Source organism: Denticeps clupeoides, chromosome 8 (genome assembly GCF_900700375.1).
Source record: "Denticeps clupeoides chromosome 8, fDenClu1.1, whole genome shotgun sequence".
In the NCBI taxonomy this organism is placed as follows: Eukaryota; Metazoa; Chordata; class Actinopteri; order Clupeiformes; family Denticipitidae; genus Denticeps; species Denticeps clupeoides.
The window spans coordinates 19,019,921-19,042,987 of NC_041714.1; the positions used below are offsets into that span (position 1 = coordinate 19,019,921).

Sequence of the window (23,067 nt, forward strand, 5' to 3'; positions counted from 1 at the left end):
CTCTTCATCAGGTTTAAATGCATCAGTGTCCCCAACCCTTGAAAAACGCTGAATGGACCACAGACCTCCTGTAAGTATGATAGATGCATGCGACCCGGTGGAGTCAGGGGTGAAATGTGCCGAGCCTCAGGATGCCCCATTAAACGTGTGCAATTTCACGCTTTCATCGGCACCCCTGTTAAAAAGATGCGGGGTTCCTGCGCGTGACGCGGTTTGTCCCGTGACGAAGGATGTGTCAGGCCTGGTATGCCTCGCTCCCCCTGCACAACGAGAGCGGGATTTAAAATACACGGCCGATGCCCAAAATACCGACCCTTATCTCAACCCTGTCCGCTGATGCCCGCCTGCAGCCACACAACCAGCACGAGGTCAAGAGGTCGGCGAGGCCTGAAATATCCGCAGCTGGGTCACAGATAAAGGCCTGGCGGTGGCCTGGGACGATAGTGGCGTGCCGGGTTATGTAACGAATTTGCTGTGGAGCAGAGGTGTGTGTGTGTGTGTAAGTGTTTCCGAGATGTGAGATGGCGTGATGGGACCAGGATGGTTATTGCTCTCGTGTTCCGGGCTGGTTCCTGAAGCCATTATTGGGCAGGTCCTAAAAATAGTCCGCGGCAGTGTTTATGTGGCACGACGGCCCTGTCAGGAGGGCTGCCTTTAACCTGCGGCGGCAGCGGAGGGGAAATGTCACACAGGTGAGCTGAATTTCAAACGCGGAGGAGGACGAGAACGGGAAGGCATTATGGGAGGAGCATGTGACCAGAATGGACACTTCCAGCCTGCTGGTTTCTACATGCACATTCTTGCCTGATATTGATCATCTCTCTCATTGCCGTTTAGATTCTTTCTATAAAAGCAAATGCATTGAGGTGAATTCTCTTTAAAGATAAATGTTTGTCCCGTTCCTGAAAGACCCTCAGCCCTGTGGCACAGAAGCTGAAGTTTAGCAAGGAAGCCACGTGGGCTGGCCTGAGCCAGATTTGGATAAGGAGGAGGAATTTGGGGGAATAATTATGAAGATGATGATGATAAAGTGAAGTGATTGTCACATGTGATACACAGCAGCATAGCACACGATGCACACAGTGAAATTTGTCCTCTGCATTTAACCCATCACCCTTGGTGAGCAGTGGGCAGCCATGACAGGCGCCCGGGGAGCAGTGTGTGGGGACGGTGCTTTGCTCAGTGGCACCTCAGTAGCACCTTGGCGGATCGGGATTCGAACCGGCAACCTTCTGTTTACGGGGCCGCTTCCTTAACTGCTAGGCCACCACTGCCCCAAAAAATATGGAACGCTTCACCAATTTGCGTGTCGTGGTGGTGGTCTTCAGACGAAGAATGCAGACCTTGAAATGTAACTCAGTTACTGCTACATGCCACCACCAGGCCTTCACCATGACCTCCTCAGGAGCACGAACCCAAGGTTTTCCGGATGAAGGCGTGTGTTTTCTGCTGCAGCATTCAGCGGCTTGTGTACATAAAACTATTATTGGCGTCGACTGCAGGACGAACAGGAAATGCGGTGCCTGAAATCACACCAGCAGGCAGGCGGGGCATGCGCTTCGTACTCTTCTCTTCATCTAAATGTGCAGATGGGTAAAATGTTTTCTACCAAAGTTTTAAAAGGGGAGGAACCTGTAGGTATGATGGACAACTTTTACTTCCTTGTTTTGCACAATTTAACCCTCCTCTTGTCAATACGTTCTCTACACTCCTAATAACCACCAACATGTAGGTTCCTACAGCTTCTGACATGGGAACTGGTGAATATGATGTTCGTGAACATGATATGTTTGATAAAATACCCCCATTCCATCGGACAGAAACTCAATCCATCCATCCTTTGGACAGTGTATGTAAACTTGGAACCGTGGAAGAAAAAGCACAGGGAGACAACGAGATTCCATGTCCACAGTCCTTCAACTCCTGAAAACGTCAACAAGAGGAATATTTCACAACTTCTGGCATTCAGAAGAGCAGTGTGTGTGTGTGTGTGTGTGTGTGTGTGTGTGTGTGTTTTGTATTCAGGCTGCAGGAAGCTGAGGGGCTGGGATGGGAAGGGGGGTGGAGTCCAGGTAGATTGACATGGACTTTTTTTTTTTTTTTTTTTTTAAACTTTACTACAACCCCTCCTGGTTCAGGTTAACTACCCACATGAAACCAAGACAGGAAATAAAAACTCTGGACAGAAAGAGACAGGAGGGGCCTTTTTTTTAAAAAAAAAAAAAAAAAAAAGGACATTTTACATATATTACCATATCTACAACCAAATATTCAAATCAACACGGCTTCACTACTCAGACGAACCAGACAGAAACGTAATCAAAAAGAAAAAGAAAAATTCCATTTGAAATCATTCGTCACCCCTCATTTAGACACATCCATGCAGAAACGAGAAATTTCACCTTCATTTCAGAGAAATGAACTCAGTTCATCTGCCCCACGTCACATACGGAGATAACGAGGCCACCAGCATTGAGCAGTATTTTTAAATTGATGCCATCATGTGGGGGGGGGGGGGGGGGGTCTCGCTGGTAACCACGGCGACAGTGGGCTGTGCAGGGAGGGGAGTGAACACCACAAACAGAAAGAGATTTACAGCCCCTCCTCCAAAAGGGGGAATTGCACTTTTGCCCCTCGGTATTTACAAACGTCCCCATCTACTGGCCCCTGGACCCCGACGGAGTCACCGCCACGCCGGTGGCATCGCTGCACATACGACAGGAATAAAACAGGACAGGACGGCTCAGCACGTAGAAAAATTACATTCAATCTCAGAAGCAAAAAAAAAATTAATAAATAAAAGTTTAAAAGCAGAGAAAAATAAAGAGAGTCCCCACATGCCATAATAAGGCAATTTGTACCTCTCCACCGTCACCACCGAGGTGGAGAGGGGCGCATGTGTCCAGAGTCTGACACGCTTTCTGACTTAGTCTCACCATAGTCACGTATCCCCAACCTAGTCTAACTGCTCCACTCACAAGGGAGTTTAAAAACAGCATCACTGTTCCCTTCACTCGGGAGACTCAGACAAATGATGGTGGAGAGAGGGAGAGAAAGTGAAAGAAATAAAACAGAGAGAGAGAGAGAGACTGATGGCTGACCAGAACTCTTTGGCATCATGACAATCCAACACTAACGTTGTGAAAACTCAACATGAATGTTAAAGGTCCTTCAGTTCCTTCAACGTGGGACTCTAGGGCGGAGCCTCAGGTACGGGGTGGGAGGAACCTTCACACGAACTCATTTGGCTTCACAGCGATCATCAAGTAATGGTGGTAGGGCAGGGCCAGATCCAGCCAGCCAATCCGGCTGCAGTGCGGACGAAGCAGCAGTCATGTGATAAACAAAAACCTGACAGTCCTGTATGGAAGGATCGGAGTGTGATCAGTAGTCCTGACATCTTTCAACTGATTCTGCTCATGCGGTGTGTGTGTGTGTGTGTGTGTGTGTGTGTGGTCCTCTGTTCACGGCTCTGGCTGTCAGACGTCACTTCCTACTGACCAGGTCCTCTGCCTCGCGCTGCTGCTTGGTCAGCCGCTCGATCTCAGTGCCCAGAGTCTGGAGATTGTCCTGTGGAGAAAGGCAGCAAGACAGTGTGAGAACAAAATAGAGGACGACAGAAACGGAACGAGGTGGGAGGACGTGTCCCCTTGTGTGTCTCAGCACCTTCAGCGTGATGTTCTTCAGCAGCGTGTCCTCCAGCACTGCCTGCAGCTTCCTGTTGATCTCCAGTGAGAGGTCGAGGGTCAGGCCGCTGTCAGCGGGGTGGGAGGTGTACAGAGACGCCATGATGCCGCCCCGCCGACTCAGGTGGGCTTTGTTGAAGTCGGACGCCTCGGAGGACAGAGCGCCAGTCTCCTCTCTCAAAACATAACTCTGAATGATCCTGCGAGAATCAGGAAAAAAAATTTTTTTAATCGAAAAATTTCACAAACAACAAAGACAATCTGAAGGGGAGGTGGAGCCCCAACCTGAGACCGTTTTCACTCAATTCACAATTAACAAAAAAGAATCTCTGGTCAACAGAAAACAAATTGAGGAGAAAATTTGGACGTTTAGAACTTGCGGTAATTTGGTTTTAAAGTGGCTAATCTGAAGGTAAATGCAGGAGAGGGGCATTTTCAATCATTATTGGTTTTTCTCCTTAATTTGAAGGAGAGCAGCAGGAAGAAAAAGAGAGACTTAGATGCTGAGAAAAATAAAAAACTAAGTAGTTTTCAGTCATTGTCAGCAAAGTGGGTGCAGAACGGAGGGGAGAGACGCCTTTTACCCACTCAGAATGAAGAGAGTCGCTTCATTCCAAATCTATTATTCCCAGGTGTGACGCACATGCGAATAAAAGGCGGATTGAGGTTTTAATGGGTTCTGCAGACCCTGCATGAAGACAGGGGTCGGGGGTCATCTTGTAATACCACCATTAGTCTTAAATGAGACCCAGAATGGAGTTTAATGACAAATGTGATCTTATAAGATTTCCGTCCCTCCATCCAGATATAGTGGGAAAACCAATCAGGACTACAAGGCTGGTGGTTATCTTACAGTGTAAAAAAAAAAAAATTAATATTAATAAATAAATAAATAAATAAAATACACACACACACACACACACAAAGTGCCTACTCATATATAGGGCTATCAAAATAATTGCATTTAAAAATCACTGCAATGAATTAAATGTATTTAAGGTTAAAATAGGTGATATTTTAGGCTGGGTTTTGTTTACTGTATTCCAACATGTTTGAGGGCGCCCAACAACTCACATTAAACCAGACTGACCAACATGTTTGGGGAATATTGCAAAAATGGAATTGATTGGCTGGCGCTTGCTCTGTGTGTGAAAATTTCAATATTTTATGATCTGTCATGAGGAACGGACCCACAATTCAGTTGGGCAGCACGAGGTCACCATGAAATGAAGCGCCTCTGTTGAACGTGTGAGCGTAACATTATGACCGCACATTCCCTCCAACACTTTTCGCTGTAAAATATTTTAGCAAGCTTTAGTCTTTAGAGTTACACTGGTATATAATGTTCATCCACATGCTGAGAGAGAGAGAATTTAATGCCAGACAGAGATGGAGCAGCCACCGTCCTGTTTTGTCACAACAGGCAAATTGTCCTTTATGGGAACATTAGGTAGGAGAAGAGAAAAAACTGAAAGGGAAGCAAATGCAAAATCTAAAGCTGACACACACACACACACACACACCAAACATAAGTAGATAAAATCTCAACCTCAGGGCAACATACAGAGAACAACTCACCTCGGCCCAGCCTTAAGCCATTTGGACCCAGTTCAGTCAGGACGGTTTTAAAAAGAACAAAATATATAATGACAAGAACCTAAGAAGCAGCCTCTACTGTCAGTGTGTTGCGAACGTCAGGCTATCAGGGACAGGGAGGAGAGACGGAGACAATAGCAGGGAAAGAATTTGGGTTTCGATTCACCAGCTCAAGCTCTGGAAATCTACAGAGATTCCCTGACATCTATTTAGGTCCATGGAGAAGCACCCAGCTCTATTAATGGTCCTTCAGAAACGTGAACAGAGCCCCAGATCACGGTGACCAGCCCGACACGGACGGAGGACAATGTCCTGGTTCTCAACCTCTCAAAAACAATTCAAGAGCAGCAAAAGCTGAGGTAAGCAGACAGGGTGTCACATGACCCTAATAGTCCATAGTGATGTAAAGGTCAAGAGAGCAGCATGACAGGCTGGTTCACAGACTGAAACCCCCCCCAAAAAAAACTTAGACATTAAAAAAAAAAGTCCCTCAATGGCATTTCTGGAATGTATTAACATGCGGCGTAGGAACCCGTAGGTTAGATGTTGGGAGTTTTTTTGTGTGAAGGTGACATGATAGTCATTGTGATACACTGCACCACAGCGACACACAACAAAATATATGTCCTCTGTGTGGAAACAGTACCTTGTTCATGGGGACCTCATGGCACCTTGACTGTTCGGGACAACCCGCTAGGTGCCCTGTACACTGTGTGAAAATAAGGTTGAGCCGCTCAAATTCCTCCAGTGGTTAAAAGGGGCAATGTATGGAACTGCCATAAGAAACGAACCCTACATGTCTGTAGAGGGTTAAATCCTAAATGAAGGTTCCCACGACCAACGTTTCTGTCTGATGGTGCAACAGATACTGTAGACTGCAGAAACACGATCATGGGCTCATTACTGATATAAGACTGATCACTAATGAGGATCACCGACAAATAGCAGTCAAGGACAAATGCATTAAAAGATAAAATATGAGAAAGGATGAGAACTAGATCAAGGATTATGTGTGTGTGTGTGTGTGTGTGTGTGTGTGATCATGTGACCAGTCAGAAGTAAGGGTGCCGGATACGAGGAGGCAGCCGCTGTGTGGGGGGGAGGGGCACATGAATTATGGATGCAAGATTGTTAGTGAAGCCTCAGTCCCATCCCAGTAGATGACTATTAATATCAGGGGCCATATCAGGGCAGAGATGTGTTCGTGTAAATGCCCACCAGTGCCCGTTTTCTGTATGACAATCCTGCACCATCAAATAAAAGCCAAGGCAGTGGGCGATGAGGGGGTGTTACGAGAAAAGGATGCAAAAAAAAAAAATAAAAAAATTACCCACAATGCCGAGACAGAGTGACACAGCCCTGTCGGAGACAGCAACAGTGAGGTTATCTCACAGAGACAATACTCGGCTAAAGAAAGATGCTCATAAACATCTTGGAAGCGCCGTGTTTGTTTTATCAGAAGCAAAGTTTTGTGGCTTATTGTTATACATAAACAAGTGACTACACAACAGGGCGGAGTATGAATTATTATTTATAATAATAACGCGTTTCAGCCCTTTATCCCTTGCCCTTCTGCGTTTCTGGTTTTTTTTTTTTTTCTTGTCCATTCACTCACTTCGTCTTTTTTCTAATCTCCTCTACCAGCTGTCGAATGTGATCCTCCATGAACTCGATCTTCTCATTCTTGCGGGCGTGGGCCTTCTGCAGCCGCACAATCCGCTCCACCAGCACCGCCTTGTCCACCTCCGGGAAGCTGTCCACCGTGGACGTCGCTGGCTGACCCTCAGGGGAACGCTCCTCCGTACTGCTGCCCCGCACGTTCAGAGAACCTGACACACAGAAACGTGAACAGTGCAGCTTATTGCAAGAAGCAGACAACCGTGGTCTTCAGCTGCACATGCGAACCTTCTAAAAAGAACCCATTCAAACTTACAGAGGCCACTTCACATGGAAGCATCTCATCCAGTTCAATGACAAAATGACAATGTGACAAAAGGCCTTCAAGGAAAAACCTTCCTGCAGGAACAATCCTGACATCAATGGTCTGTGTATGAAGGCTGAGTTGGAGTGATAGGAGCACGTTCCCTTAGAAGATCCATCCCTCACAGACTTGCGCCTGCAAATGTTTCGTTCTCACAAAACTCAGAAATTCACCGGACGCATCCACCTACTTCATGCAAAATTAGCATAAAGAAACAAATACCCCAGGGTGGTAATAGCCAAATGGAACTCGCCTCTGAACCAGAAGACCACAAAGTCCCAGGTTCAAACCCCACTTACTACCATCGTGTCCCTGAGCAAGACACTTAACCCAGAGTGTCTCCAGGGGAACGGTCCCTGTAACTAATGATTGTAAGTCACTCAGGATAAGTGAGTCTGGTAAATGCTGTAAATGTACCTGTTTAATAATGGATATAAATTGACTAGCTTATATTAGACTGTGCCGTGGATTACCGCAACATTTGCTTCAGTTCTGACATCATTTACTAAAGGACGTGAATGTCAGACATTATGTGTCCCCACAACTCACGCATCAGCTTCATAAAAATGAAGGCAGGGAGGGGCGGGGGGAGGATTTGGGGTGTGGCCAGGAGATAATGTCATGCTAATGGTGAATTGTTTTCTGGTCCCTCGTTTCTGTTTTTGCACAAATGCTATTGTTAGGAGGGTGAACACATGCCAAATCACTGAAAGGACAATCATATGACCCTCATCTGGCTGCCATTTGAAGCCCCCCAAAAACAAATGACAACCACAGTCTGCAATAGTAAGAACTATGGGTAATGTATGGTACCTGATGAGCTGGAGCGGCTTCCCATGCTGCTGATATCACGATCGCAGCTCCCGTTCTCCACCTGTTCCAGCTTCTTTCGTGCTACACACACAAAAATCACAGTTTCAATAATTAAGTTGCAAGACACACACACACACATCTCACATTTTCATCAGAAATGTTGTTGACATGGTGACACGTCTGAGCCTTTACTGGGGTGACGTCTGCAGCTCAGGGCCAAAAATAACCCACATCCCCCTGGGACTCATCCGCTCCGCAAGTCAAACAAGGTCAATTAAAGCCTGAAAGCCTCAGGTGCCTGGAGGTGGAGAAACGTTGTCGCTCTGAGAGGGCCAGCGGCCCCGAATAGAGGCCGTTTAAAAATATCTCCACGTTCGTACGTCTCCGCCGCCTTACAAAAGCTTCCCAAGGCTCCATTTCCCGCAGTCTGGGTGTGGTGCTACATGTTGGAGATCAGCAGTGGGGGTGGGGAGATGCACGAGTGAGTGTACGTTGGGAATGGAATTATTATTATCAATCACCCTGATTCATTTTCTAGTTCTGGGTGAGATTACTAGCTTTCTTTCATTCAGTTGTTTTCATCAATGAAATATCTTAATGGACCTATATTATGAACAAAATGAGATGGAACTTAAAATGCTGGTCATGTGACAATAACTATGATGAAATAAATCATGTAACGTTGTTGACTAATAAATGCGGTTTACAAAATAAAAACTAAAATCTCTTTCATTTTTGTTGTGTGGTCAAAAAACATGGAACAATTCAGAGCGTTTTTAGGTGTCTGGAATGGATGTAGTGGATTCTTGAATCTATAAGGTAACAAAATATAATAATTCAAACCTTGTAAATCGAAGACTAATAAAAACTAAATTGTCGCCTTGATGCCAAGACTAGACTAAAACTAAAATGAATTTCACCGGTTCTGGGTCGCGCCGTGTTTGTAGCTTTGTGCGAGTGGAACGTTGGTTGCCGGTGTGCTTCTGACCTTGTGCAAGTTGTTTGGTGAGATCTTTGATATTGGCAACCTGCTTCCTCTTCTGAGTGAGCAACTCGTCCCTCAGCTCGTCCACCCTGGTCTTCAGCTGCGCCGTCTCCTCCTGCAGCGCAGACCTCTCCGCCTGCAGCGCCTGCACCTCGCCCTGCCTCAGGTGCTCCTCCCGCTTCAGCGTTGCAGTCTGTAACACAAACGTAAACGCTTTAGTCTTTACCACATTCCCACGATCCTGAACTTTATTCATACTTTTGTCCGTGGCCTCTTCATTAATGACTGGCATGACATATTTTTAGTTTCTCAGACAAACTCAGCTCGCATGCTGCCTCAAGACACCCAGATGTGCGAGGGCGGGTTTATCGTCTGCTAATTTCTTACATAAAGTGACAAGTGGATGAGTGATTGAAAATGGCAGGTCACGCTCACCAATGAAGGAGCACAACTGAATTTTTAAATTAGCCATGCCATCGATCATTCAGGGTGGAATATCCGTAGTTTCTGGTGGCCTGTCTGTTTTAGTTTTAGTCTTAGTCTTAGTCTCGACTAAGTTTATTATTAGTCAGGGAGGGCTGTGTGGCCCCCCCAAAGAAATGCCACCCCACACCATTACTGACCCACTGCCAGTAATGGGGCAGTGGTGGCCTATCGGTTGAGGAAGTGGCCCCGTAACCAGAAGGTTGCCGGTTCGAATCCCAATGTGCCACTGAGGTGCCACTGAGCAGACCAAAGAGGAAGACACCAGCAATTCTCGATCGGTTTCTATAGATTTTGACTTTACAAAACAAAGAGCCCTGATAAGGCCTAACTAGTCATGCTCGGAACATGCTCGGAAATTGTTAAGTGCTATACAAATTTTTATTTATTTTTTTGTGCAGTGTGTGTACACGTGCATGTGTTAGATTTGTCTGAAATACTTTTTGAACAAGTGGGTATTCAACGGCTTCTTAAAAGGTGGAAGAGGGAATTTTCAGTCTCATTTCATTTGCAGATCTGAGAGGGCGTGCGGGAGTGTAACTAGATAGTATTGTATTGATATAAGAGGGTGCACTTCCATTTACAGCCCTGTAGGCAGCATCAAGGATTTGAACTCAATGCGAGCAGCTACCGGGAGCCGGTGGAGAGAGGGGAGTAGGGCTGCACGATTTGGGGAAAAAGACATATTGCGATTATTGAGATCAATATTGCGATATGCGATTGTGATATGATAAAGGACACTTGATTGTATATCAATGAAAAGTCGCATACTAATAGTGAAATGTTTAATTTCAAAGTGAAACATACAAACTACTTATAACAACCTGAAATGCCCAGTGCTTTCAAAATACAATATTCTACTAAATTATTTAAATCACAAAAAACTCTTTTACATTACTGTCGAACGACAAACCCTGGTAAGGCTAAACAACTATATTTGGCCATTATAAAATCCCGTATTATAGTTCTTACGTTTAACCAAAACGTTGTTTGGAGGCTGACTTTAACACAGGGATGCATAGCTTTGCTAGCTTAGCTAAGGTTAACATTTATAAACTGAGGTGAATTTCTTTAGGAAACCTTCAAAGTTTGAGAAGTTAACTGAACAGCAAAGAACAGTCTAAATAGTTAATGCCTACATTAGCCAAAACATTGTTTGGAGGCTTAGCTTCGCTAGCTTAGCCTAGCTTAGCTAAGGTTAAGACTTATAAAATGGGATTTTATAATGGCCAAATATATTCAAAACAATCGTCCAGCCTTACCTATGAAATGTAATCCCCGGGGATCTGGTTTGGAGCGTACAGCGGTTTGTACAGCCCCAAGCAGCACAAGAGTGAGTAATTTTTATACACTTCTCTCCATAGACATGTATATGCTTCACGTCACAGCACAGCCTATTGCAATATGGCGGCGACGTTGACGTACGATGCAGCGCGACATGCGGCGTCTAACCATATGTCTCCGAATCGAAAGTCATGTGACCAAACACGTCACATCCGACTGAAGTGAGACTTCAGTCAGCTCGCAAACTTTGAGAGAATGAGAGAATGGATCGGATATGTTGCCGATCCAATCCATGTACTAATCATTTAAATTGCAGCTTTTTGCGTTCATGTAATCGTACAGACTGACATCGCGATTACGATTGCGATTAGATTAATCGTGCAGCACTAGAGGGGAGATTTTTTTTTCTGTTTGGAGTGTATGAATCCAGTGACACTCACCACGTCACCCAGCGTCCTCTCTGTCTGCTCCAGCTGCGTCTGCAGTTCCCTGCATCTGGAGCTCATCCTGTCCAGCTGCGACAGCAGGCCGTTGTTCTCCGACTGCAGCTGGGCGTTCTTGCTGCTCAGCTTCTCAGTGAAGGTCAACAGCTCAGCCTCGCGAGTCCGGCTGCCCTGGACGTCCCTCTGAAGGTCCGAGATCTGGGCGTTCAGCGCCTCCACCTCCTCCCGCAAACCCGCAGTCTCCTGCTTATTACTGTCAAGCGGAAACCACAAGCGATCAGCCCAAAATCTCAGAATGATAATTCAGCCAATGAACCTTGAACCCTCCCCCAAACTCCGCCTGTAATTAGACTTCCTACTGCTTGTATTCATTCGGCTTGTCATAATACAGGTCACGTTATGTAGGTGGATATTTTAGAGTCTACACAGAAGCCATGTGACTCCCCCATGACCTAATACCATGCTCTGATCGTTATTACAAAGGGTGAAAGGTCAGAGGGGCATCCTGTGGGGCTGTGTGGGTGGGCGTGGTTTATAAGTGACCAGGTGAACGCTCAGCATGCCTCCAGGTGTATTTACATCTGTGGAGCAGCAGGACAGAGGCGGTGAAGGGCAGACGCCACAGGAAACGAGAGAGATGAGACGCAGTCACCTCTGGAGCTGCTCCTCCACTTTCTGCACAGCGCCCAGCTTCTCCCTCTGGTTCTGGATCTCCGCCTTCTGCCGGTTGATGATCTCCCGGTACTTAGAGAGTTCATCCTCCCAGCGTGGGCGCTCGTCCTCCAAACACTTCACCTGGGGGAAGAAGTAGCCAGCGTTTATTAAAATAGCCAGAATTCACATAATCACGTTCACACACACACACATAGATATAATGGAAACGTAGAAGCAAGAGTGCTGAAGCACGACACAGAAAACAGACAATAGCCACACATACACACACACACACACACACACACACACCTTGGTCCTGAGTGTAGTGAGCTCATCCATCCCCTCCTTGAAAGTCCTCTTCAGATCCTCCAGCTCTTTAATCTTGGCCTGGTGCATCTGCCAATCAAACCAAGGGGAAAGGGCGGGAACAGATAAACAAGTCTCCTTCTGTTCGGTCGGTCCCCCCCCGCGACCCTGAGGAATGCGCTAACGAGGAACACTAGTGGTGCGGCGAGCGTGGCGGGACGAGAAGTAAACCGACAGAGAGGAGCGCAGGGGCGTGGTCTCACCGATATCGCACATCAAGAGCAGGACAAACAACAACAACGCAGCGGGTGTTGTGGTGGTGGTGGTTTGGCTGTGATAGTTTTAAAGAGGAAGTTTGACCACAGGCAGGCTGTAGCTGCTAGACCACAATCAACGACAAAAAAAAAATAAAAAATCATTCTGCTTTAACCCTTTAATTAATCATTAATCACCTCACTGAAATTAACGTGTGTGTTTGAACATTTACTGCACGTTACTCGAAATTAAAGCTGTTCTGGTTTACAAAGCATATGATCAGATTTTTTTTTGTCATGAGAATTGTCTCAAAGTGGCACTAATCGGCCTGATTAAAGTGTGTGAGTGTGTGGGTCACCTCCAGCTGGTCTGTGTGCTCCTGCTTGTGCTTCTCCAGCTCCCCTTTAGTTTCCCGCAATTTAGCATCCAGCTCATTGGATTTTATCTCTTCAGACTCCTGGGCCAGGGGAGAGAGAGAGAGAGAGAGAGCCAGGACATTTACAACCATGCCCATTTTTTACTGCAGGGTTACGCAGTGCCCCCTGCTGGTCCAGGGGAGCAGACTCTGGTCCCCACCTGGTACGTGCGGATCATGTCCTGGCAGTTCTTCCGGATCTGTTCCGTCTCCTCTTTTGCCTGGGTCAGCCTGGCCGTGGTCTCCTTCAACTTGTCCTTTGTTTCCTTTTTAGTGACACAAGAGAACCAATCATGTCAGGTGGGGCGGCGGCTGAACAGAAAGGGCGTGTCTCCTGACGGGTTAAAGGAAATAAGTCTGAGGCTGTGAAGCAGAAGAGCGTGGCGGCCTTTTACATGCATCAGAAATCAACAGATTCTGATGAGGCTGTGACGTATGTTTACTCCTAATCATGCGATTTACCGCCCATCATAGCAAGGTGAGGAGAGAAGTATTGCATGCAAATTAGACAAATGTCTAAGAGAGGCGGTGGTCAGTCAGTGTTAGAGGACACTGGCAGGACACTTTAACCACTTCATGTCCCCTTTGGATAGAAATGCTCCAAACTATGACAACAAATGTCCCCACATTCTAGAAGTAATTTTTTTATTTGTCGTATTCCTTTTTATGAAAGCAGATTAGTATGCAAATAATATTAAAATAAATAAATAAATAAATAATTGTAATAATAATGGCCATGGTTAAAATGAGAGAAAGAAAAGGGTGTAAAAGGGGCAGTAAGGCAGTCCATCTATTTAAATCAGAGGTAATCAGGTTGGTTCATTATAATCTGCATACAGTAGAATGTTTAATCGGGCTTGTAAATAAGACTGATGCAGCAATAAGAGGGGGAATTCAGGGAGGAAAAAAAAAAAAAAAAAAAAAAGATTAATTTGTAATTACACCAGAACTAATCAGGGACAAATAAAATAATCATTAAAGTTGTGAATGATAACAGAGCATTAGAATTATTACATATTTTGTTTAATGCATGTGAACAACAGAAAACTAAGCTGAACTGTATATTCTACACTGTATTTCCAAACATTTTGATCATTTTTACCATCTATGTTTTTAGTTCCTCGTTCTTTCTCCAGGGTAACAGCAACCTTGTCGCCAAAAAATAAATAAATAAATAAACTTCTCATCAGTCATAGACTGGAGGGTTAACGCCACCAAACAAGCAGCGAAGTGTGATGGGTGCGGACACTCACATTAGCCAGAATAATTACAGATGTTTTGGGTTCTCACAAAAGGACACATTTCCCTGATTAAAAATATGATTATACTGCATGAAGAAGGAAACATGGGCTGGTTACCTTGTGTCCGTCCGCCTCGCTCTTCAGTTTGTTCTGGGCCCATTTCACTTTAATGACCTGAGAGTTGACCTCCTCCTTCAGCCTCTCCACCTCCCGTGTCAACTGGCTCACGTCTCTCTCCTGCAGCCAGACCAAGCACAAGTCCAGCATCATCCTACGGGTAACTCGCACATGACACCGAGTCAATAATGAGACCTTCAAACTTCCTCAAACTTCCTCCACCCCTCAGACACCATATATACATGTATTCATTTAGAAAAAAGTTATTTTATTATTTGTCTGGTATTGAACATTCTTTACCCCACAACTCTTATTTATTTATTGACCTGTACCCCAATGTGATAGTCTTATATCGGCCCCTTTTATATCCTGCAATAAAAAATAAAAAAAAAAACCCAATGGTGGAATAAATTGTTCACTCTATTGCGAGATATATGGTGCAATAAAACTTGCCATCGACTTCATTAAAATCAATGGTCAGGCCCAGTGCTAATTGGTATGATTAAGCATGATGCAGGGAGACTGGCAGGGTCATCCACTTCCACAGTATATTAAGGCAGAAGATGATTTGTGATCACACAACATGCCACAGCAGGAGATGCAGACTGGTCTGGCAAAGGTCTGTCTCTAATAAAGTGGCCAGAAAAAAAAATTTAAAATATGCACAATTGTAAAGATGACATAAAAAGGTCAGTGGGTTTTATTGACTTTTTCTTTCCCGGATGGGCTCTGATGCACATGGCGTGTTTGAATGCTGGGAAACTGCATCACCAACCACTTCAATCAAGACGCAAAAACAGGCGAGAAATAAGAATCACAATAACAGAGAAACAACGTTCTCTCAACGAACATTCCGGCTCTGCTGATGGAGCACCACTCGAACATAAACGGACCGCGTTTCCACGGCAACGGCGGGCCAACCTTGGCATCGTGGAGCTGCTGGAGGCGGCCCTTGTCCTGGGCCAGCTGGTTGCCGCGGAGCGCCTGCCGGTCCACCTCCTTGCTCGCCTCGCGCAGCTTCCGCTCCAGCTGCTCGCGCTCGCGCCGCAGGTCCAGCGCCTCCTTCTCCCCCCGCACGTACTTCATCACCATCGCCTCCTTCTCCTGGCGCGCCTCCTCGCACTTCTTACTGGCCTGAAAACACAGCGGATGCTCATCAGTCGCGGCAGAGATGCATTATGGGGGATTTCATGTGCATTATTATTCATCCGGTGGATTCTTGCAGAGGGAAGGTAGCTTATTTATTCCACAAAATCCCAAAAAACAGAAATCCTTTTACCTACATGAAGAATCAGAACAAAAAGTATTAGTTTAAGGGTGTGTGCACATTTGGTCTACTTTTTTTTTTGTTTGTTTTTCCATATGAACTGTAAGGTTACAACCGCCACTTTTTATATGCACCGTACGTGCAACATAAGATACGTTTCCTCATCATCCTCACACGATGTTGTGGGTAGTGGCCGTGGTCATGTGACATCTACAGCAGAGATCATGTATGTGACATACCCTGAGCACAAGGGCTATAAGGATTTTTCTTATTTTATGGATTTTTACATGCTATCACACTAGTTTATATCATTTGATTTAATGCCATGCCTTGTACTTAAGATCCCAGTGGAAAGATTTTGCAAGGTTATTTATATTTGAAAAGTGTATGTTGGAACCTATCACAGTCCTCCTCGCAGCACTCCTGTCGACCGAGTGCTCTCTGCAAATTTAGCTTGTCCCACACCAAAGTCAACTCATCCTTTACATGCATGTGCAACACCCACCTCACGCACCAAACCCCGCCCCCATCACTAGATCACGCAACTCAGAGAAGAGGGAGGTGTGCAGTGGTGGGGCAGCATCCAGCCCTTCACACCAGCCCTTTCCATGGCAACAGAGGGGGCAGCATCAAAAGCAACATCGCCGGTAACCACGGCGACCACCACTCACCTGCTCGAGCCGGTAGGACGTCTCCCTCTGGATCTGTTGAGCATTGTTCTTGGCCGCCTGCTCCTGCTGGAGGAGCTTCTCTCGGGCTTCGTTCAGCTCCTTCACCAGTTCCTCCACCTGACCCTCAAACTGGAAACAAAAGAAAGAGTCCATTTGTATTCTGAAGGCAACTTCAGCTAGAAGAACAGCACGTGCATTTCAAGGTTCGAAGCGTTCTCCAGAGATGATATGAATCATACACATGTGAGGCAGAGGGAATAAATCCTCCACCAGTCAGAAGCTCTGCTAAACCGCAGACTCGTCTTTTAACGGGAGGTAACGGGGCTTCAGTCCGCGGTTCAGAGGTCGGCTGTTACAAGAAACAGATAAACACACAGCAAGCACACGTAGCACAAACGCTACTCGTAGTTTATTAAATGTTGAGGTCTGACAGGAAAGAGTGACTAGCAGAGGGACATTAGTAACACTGTTTACTCAGCTGTCACTGGTCTCAGGCACAGGTCGTGTCCAATCAGGGAGGCGCATGAACAACAGTCATTAGATTAGAGCTCATGGGTACCACACACACACACACACACACACACACACACACACACACACACAAACATTGTGTGTTCCCTGTCATGTGCAGCTCTTCTTTACAGTGACTCCGCCTCCTGCATCAACAACAGATTACTTCCTTATTCTCAGCTCGGGGTTATTCCGCCCATCTCTTGAGGGTTCGAGGGTAAATATGGCTCAAATCAGAAAAAACAAAAACACTTCAGAAAAACTAAAGACAACTACATTCAAATAAGACAGTTATTCATCAGCGCCTGCAGATGAGAGCGCAGCTGGCGGAAGTTCAGGTGGGGGCGTGTTCTGGGCGGGGTCAGCAGCAGGCTCACATCTTATAACAACACAAATCATTTTGGCCCCGATAGAAACACAACAGCTACACACAAATTCATTTGAATATGAACCAGAACACACTCAGAGTGGGAAGATGGCCGTGTTTACACTGTGGGGAGAAATGGGAGCCAATAAAAGACCAAGATGCTCGTTTCCCCACATCCAAGGCAGGTCAGTTTTAACATTTACAGCATTTACCAGACGCCCTTATCCAGAGCGACTAGTAGTGACAGGGACAGTCCCCCCCTGGAGCAACTTAGGGTTAAGGGTCTTTCTCAGGGACACAATGGTAGTAAGTGTGGTTTGAACCTGGGTGTTCTGGGTCATAGGTGAGTGTGTTACCCGCTAGGCTACTACCACCCTATTACATCCTGAAGTGCAGCCACTGGTGGACAGTTTCACCTCAGAAACCATCTCTATTCCATCTCTCTATTCAGGAAGGGATGAAAACCCTTTTACCTTCCTGATGGTGGAGGCGTGTTGCCGCTCTGTCTCCATCCTCCTCTTCAGCTCCGCCCTCATGCTGTCCTTCTCCGAGCAGATGCCCAGGATCAGCTCCTGGTGTTTCCGGTTCTCCTCCAGCAACCTGAGGAGAAGCTCATATCAAACAGGCGGACATGGTAGCTGATATTTCCAGATTTTTATTCAGCCATAATCGAGATGATTTACAGATTTAAAAAAAATGTTGAAGGTTCAAATTTCATTCCGTGCAGCAACTAGAAAAGAAGCAAAAATCACCCCACCCCAATCACCCCCACGAGCTGACACTGCACACAAATTATAAAACTCATTAAAAGGAGCAAATTCATGAACACTGAAGCATGAAGCATCCTGCAGTACCTTGCACTTGTCTCATCTCACCACACACACACACACACAAAATTCTACCGTCAGCTTCTGGAAATAAGAGCGTGGTTCCTTTACCACACCTGCAGATAACCATGTGGCTTATAATGCATAAACAGAATATTAAACTATTTAATAACTGATATCACAGAGGAAACGTCATAATGCACATTTAATAAACTCAGTCACGTTACACACATCTTTAATTAGAAATAAGTTTCAATGAAAAGCAATTATCCTGCAAATGTTTCTGGTCAGCTGTACGGCAGTGTGACCCATGAACCCTGATCAGGCACCTCAGGGTGACCAGAACATAAGGACATTATACTCTGTTGTTAATCCATGGTAAAATATGGCAAGTGTTTATTTTCTGCTGTTTCAAACTCAATGCGGCATGAAACGGAACCAGATTCAATCACCCAAATGCCTGAAGCAGCATCAGCATTTTGGTGACGGGGCTGGAAGATGGTAAACGCAGCTGGTCTCCTTGCAGAACGTACAACTGCGATCAGATACTGCGGCCTGGGCAGAAGCAGCCATAGGAAAGGCTTCTACACTCATGCATGGGTTATTTATGAACGGACCACCAAAAATGTGCACGTGAAAGCCGGCAACTTGATTAAGGAAACTTTTATTTCCTTCAATCTGCTATAAATGAACTGTGCCATTATCATCTGTGCCTACATTCCCTTCATGATTCAGATTCGGGGGGCACCATATTTAAATGGCAGTAAACTACAGTGTGTGTATATACAGTCCAGGGCAAAAGTTCTCATTCAATGTGTTTTCTTTCTTTTCATTTACATTTTACATTTACTTTCTTTTCATGACCATTTACGTTGGTAGATTCTCACTGAAGGCCTCAATACTATGAATGAACACGTGTGGAGTTACGTACTTAACAAAAAAAGGTGAAATAACAGAAAACATGTTTTATATTCTAGTTTCTTTGCTCTGATTACTGCTTTGCACACTCTTGGCATTCTCTCGATGAGCTTCAAGAGGTCGTCACCTGAAATGCTTCTCCAACAGTCTTGAAGGAGTTCCCAGAGGTGTTTAGCACTTGTTAGCCCCTTTGCCTTCACTCTGCGGTCCAGCTCACCCCAAACCATCTGGACTGGGTTCAGGTCCGGTGACTGTGGAGGCCAGGTCTCCACTTTTTGTTAAGTACATAACTCCACATGTGTTCATTCATAGTTTTGATGCCTTCAGTGAGAATCTACCAACGTAAATGGTCATGAAAATAAAGAAAACACGTTGAATGAGAAGGTGCGTCCAAACTTTTGCCTTGTAGTGTGTGTGTGTGTGTGTGTGTATATATATATTCCAACAGTAATGCAACTGTAAATGTAATGACAATGTCTCTGGTGACGCCACCACCGAAGTAGAATCAACAACAACAACCACAGAGAGAGAACAGCGCATAACTGGTAAATCAGCTGCTACTCTTTAAGAACCTGTATTAGTGCTGTTCAGTGTAATTGACATGCGACTGACCAGGTTCTACTGCAATCATAACAAAAGGTTTCAGCCAAGCTGTTAAGTTGGGCGTGGCACACGTTGTAGACCTGGTAATGGCTTTGTTTCTTAATTTAAAAAAAAAATTAAAAAAGCGCTAATGAAAAATCTAGAGACAGTGGGTCACTTGATTCTTTACCTCTTGATGGCTTTTTCCTGTTTGTTGTATTTATACTGGACACACTTCTCAAAGTCAGCCTCCTTCGGTAGGCCGTTGGGGGGGCTTCCATGGAGGACCCCGCCCTCGGACACGTGACACGAGAACAGCTCGGACTCCAGCTCGTCCAACAGGGACTCCTGGGAGAGTGTCCTCTGGATCTCACATATCAGCTTCCGGCTGCAGTCGGTGTCGAACGGACTGGCGCTGGAGCGGCTCTGGTCAGTCGGGGCGGGAGATTCCCTGGAACCGTTGACTGGAGTGGAAATGAAAGGTGTCTGATCAGGGGACAATTCTGCTGTCCCATCAAGAACTGAAGAGTCCACAGGTCCTTCCAGAACTTCAGGCGACGAGTCTGTAGTCCCCTCCAGAACTGCAGGCGACGGGTCTGTAGTCCCCTCCAGAACTGCAGGCGACGGGTCTGTAGTCCCCTCCAGAACTGCAGGCGACGGGTCTGTAGTCCCCTCCAGAACTGCAGGCGACGGGTCTGTAGTCCCCTCCAGAACTGCAGGCGACGGGTCTGTAGTCCCCTCCAGAACTGCAGGCGACGGGTCTGTAGTCCCCTCCAGAACTGCAGGCGACGGGTCTGTAGTCCCCTCCAGAACTGCAGGCGACGGGTCTGTAGTCCCCTCCAGAACTGCAGGCGACGGGTCTGTAGTCCCCTCCAGAACTGCAGGCGACGGGTCTGTAGTCCCCTCCAGAACTGCAGGGGACGAGTCTGTAGTCCCCTCCAGAACTGCAGGCGACGAGTCTGTAGTCCCCTCCAGAACTGCAGGCGACGAGTCTGTAGTCCCCTCTAGAACTGCAGGGGACGAGTCTGTAGTCCCCTCTAGAACTGCAGGGGACGAGTCTGTAGTCCCCTCTAGAACTGCAGGGGACGAGTCTGTAGTCCCCTCCAGAACTGCAGGAGGAGACTCCAAAGTCTGATGTAGAGCAACAGAGGAAAATTCCTCCACTCCCTCCAGAACCGCAGATGAAGATTCCTCGATAGGAGAACACTCCAGCGCCATTTCCAGCCCCCCTGTAGGAGTGCGGGTGTCATCCATGGACGAGGTTCCACTGTCGCAGCTCAGGTTCTCATCTGTCTGGGCATCCGTTCCGTGTTCCGAACGGTCCCGGCTCTTAGATGGAGAGCGGTCAAACTCCGCCTCCTCACTCCAGCCTGCCCCGCCCTTCATCAAGAGCCCAGCAGCACCCGCCGTTGACCCGTCATCCGGCCCCTCCTCCATCGCAGGAGCTGGGATCTGACAGTCCGGCAGACCGTCCATGATCACCTGCACCAGCACAAAAATTAATAATTACATTTTTTTGTCAACAACAGTGACCAAAAGCACAATTCACCTGATAAAAACTGTCACCTGGGTCCCAGCTTTAGACACGTTTCAGTCAGCTCGCTGATAGACCTGGGTGGAATGCCATCATTCCACCACGATCTGTTCGGCCTCCTCTCGGGTCGGGAGAGGAGGAACATTTCTCAACGCGTCCCGCCCACGTCAACGACCCGAGGTGCGGCCCTTACTCATACACAAGGGCGGCGGCTCCCTTCCACCTACAGGCAGGACCCTGAGAACATTAGCTGGGTGTGGGCCCAGCTTCATTCAAGAACCACCTTAACCATCCCAAATGGATCAAAGCAAGTAACGTTTCAGGAAAAATGAAGAAAAATGATTCCAGGAAGTCAAACTGTGATGCACGAGACGCACGAGTCGAGCCTGTTTTTCCTCCCCCATTCCAGTTCTGGACAGGTCATATGGGCACGAGGCTGATACAGCGATTCTACAGGCAAGAGAACGAATGAATTAATGAACTTCCGTCTGGTGATTCAAAGACAACGACCTTTAAACGACACACAGCACAGTACAGTCTGTAGTAAACAATTTTAAAGCCAAAATATATGACGTTCCTTTGTACTTATTCTTTGCCTTGGGTATCTCTACAACAACATCTGAAATACATGGCTTATGTACACTATCCACCACTGGAAAATAGCAAGAGATCACCTGCATTCGCTTGTTTTTTTCCCCTCCCTTATCAATGTTTTCAGCAATAAAAATTATGCATGCATGCGCATCGGTCCACACAGTGACGGAAAAATAAACACACATTAATCCACCATAAACCTGGGAGTCAACACCTGAGTGCCACATAAAAATATATATTTATCACAGCCTACAGAGCACCGGACAAACGTGGACTGCTCTTAATTAATAACCAAAATGGATAACTTAGCAAATAAATATTGACCAAGCCAGCTGTCTAGGCTGGAATATTACACCGTGTCTCCTCCAGACAAACTTGTCTGGGACTTATATTTTAAGAATAACTCAAATACCTTATGCTGAGGCTGGTACACAGTTGCACCTAAAACGTAACCCATTCCAACCATGTAAAACTTGTGAGAGATTCATTAACGCCGATGATGGACAGAACCAGAAAAGCAGAAATCACACTTCCTGATGGTCAATCTCCGGCAAGATCGGCATCGTCACTCAACATCCTTATCAGGGACATTCACACTGCAAGCGATGCCACCACCCTGCACTGCCTGAAATGGTTATTCGGCAGGTTTTAAATTCTCAGTCTATTAAAAAAATTATTTTAAAAGAACCAAAATCTGTAGAAACTTATGTGACAGCATCTGGACCTCAGACTGAACCTCACACCACGTAGGGAGGCGATTGTAAACGCACACGGAGCATCGCAGAACACCTACTGCTGTGGAGTGGTGAAATAAACCCCCCCCCCCCAAAAAAAAGTCTGGAAAAGGATGACCCGGAGCGGGATTAAAGACACGCTAAATCTGGCAGCGCGGCAGAGCGCCATGTGCCAAAAAAAAACAACAAAATACTCCGGGTCCGTCTTTTCAAAGCCACGCCTTGTCGCCCATCTAGGATGGGGCGACTGGTGACAGCGAAACAGGGTCTGACAGCTCAAGTGCTCAAGGCGCTATTAGCCGACAGGCTTAAAAGTGAGCTTAGCCCAAACTGCCTGAGCTGTCGCGCATAATCGTGTTCCGACATAACGCACACAGGGGGATGTATAAACCGTGACAGAAGTAGCAACAGGGCGCTTTTATGACCGCTCGTTGGCACGTCCAGGTGCCCAGAATCGGTCAAGACGTTAGTCTGGCTAATGCTAAAGCTAATGCTAGCAAAACCGCACAAAACGGCTGCCTGACAGCTAACGTAGGGGCCTGAAAAAACACGCAAAACTCACCGGGAATTACAAAACGGCGTCTAGGACAAATCCATCGACCGCAGGAAAGACGCAGCCGGTATCAGAAGAGGGGATCCCCGCCTGAAGGAATCGGCTCCCATCGCGGGTCGCTCCGAGGTGACACATCAACAAATATGGCCACTGCGGGGAGGGGTGGGCGGCGCTTCCGGGGTTCCATCCAATCAGCGCCCGCTCTTGGGATCTACCTGTAAACACCTGTTAACGTGTTTTTTGTCACTCAC

General features: G+C 46.4%; 1 protein-coding gene across 3 annotated transcripts; it reads right to left on the reverse strand.

Moving 5' to 3' along the window:
- Positions 1-2,751: 2,751 nt before the first annotated feature.
- On the reverse strand, positions 2,752-22,959 carry ccdc186 (coiled-coil domain-containing protein 186). Of its 3 annotated transcripts, none has more exons than XM_028988394.1 (17): positions 22,826-22,959; positions 20,503-20,883; positions 19,592-20,469; positions 17,548-17,674; positions 16,198-16,326; positions 15,181-15,393; positions 14,260-14,379; positions 13,063-13,167; positions 12,845-12,943; positions 12,235-12,321; positions 11,924-12,066; positions 11,269-11,524; positions 9,065-9,254; positions 8,077-8,157; positions 6,898-7,111; positions 3,667-3,886; positions 2,752-3,570 (listed from the first exon to the last, which is right to left on the reverse strand). In XM_028988394.1, exons 2-17 carry the CDS (start codon positions 20,875-20,877, stop codon positions 3,487-3,489), a joined length of 3,321 nt encoding a protein of 1,106 aa, XP_028844227.1. In that variant the 5' UTR covers positions 20,878-20,883; positions 22,826-22,959; the 3' UTR covers positions 2,752-3,486. The 3 variants fall into 3 exon arrangements, with proteins under 3 accessions (XP_028844227.1, XP_028844228.1, XP_028844226.1); XM_028988395.1 differs by having other exon boundaries at positions 19,592-20,378; positions 20,478-20,883; XM_028988393.1 differs by having other exon boundaries at positions 19,592-20,883.
- Positions 22,960-23,067: the final 108 nt, after the last annotated feature.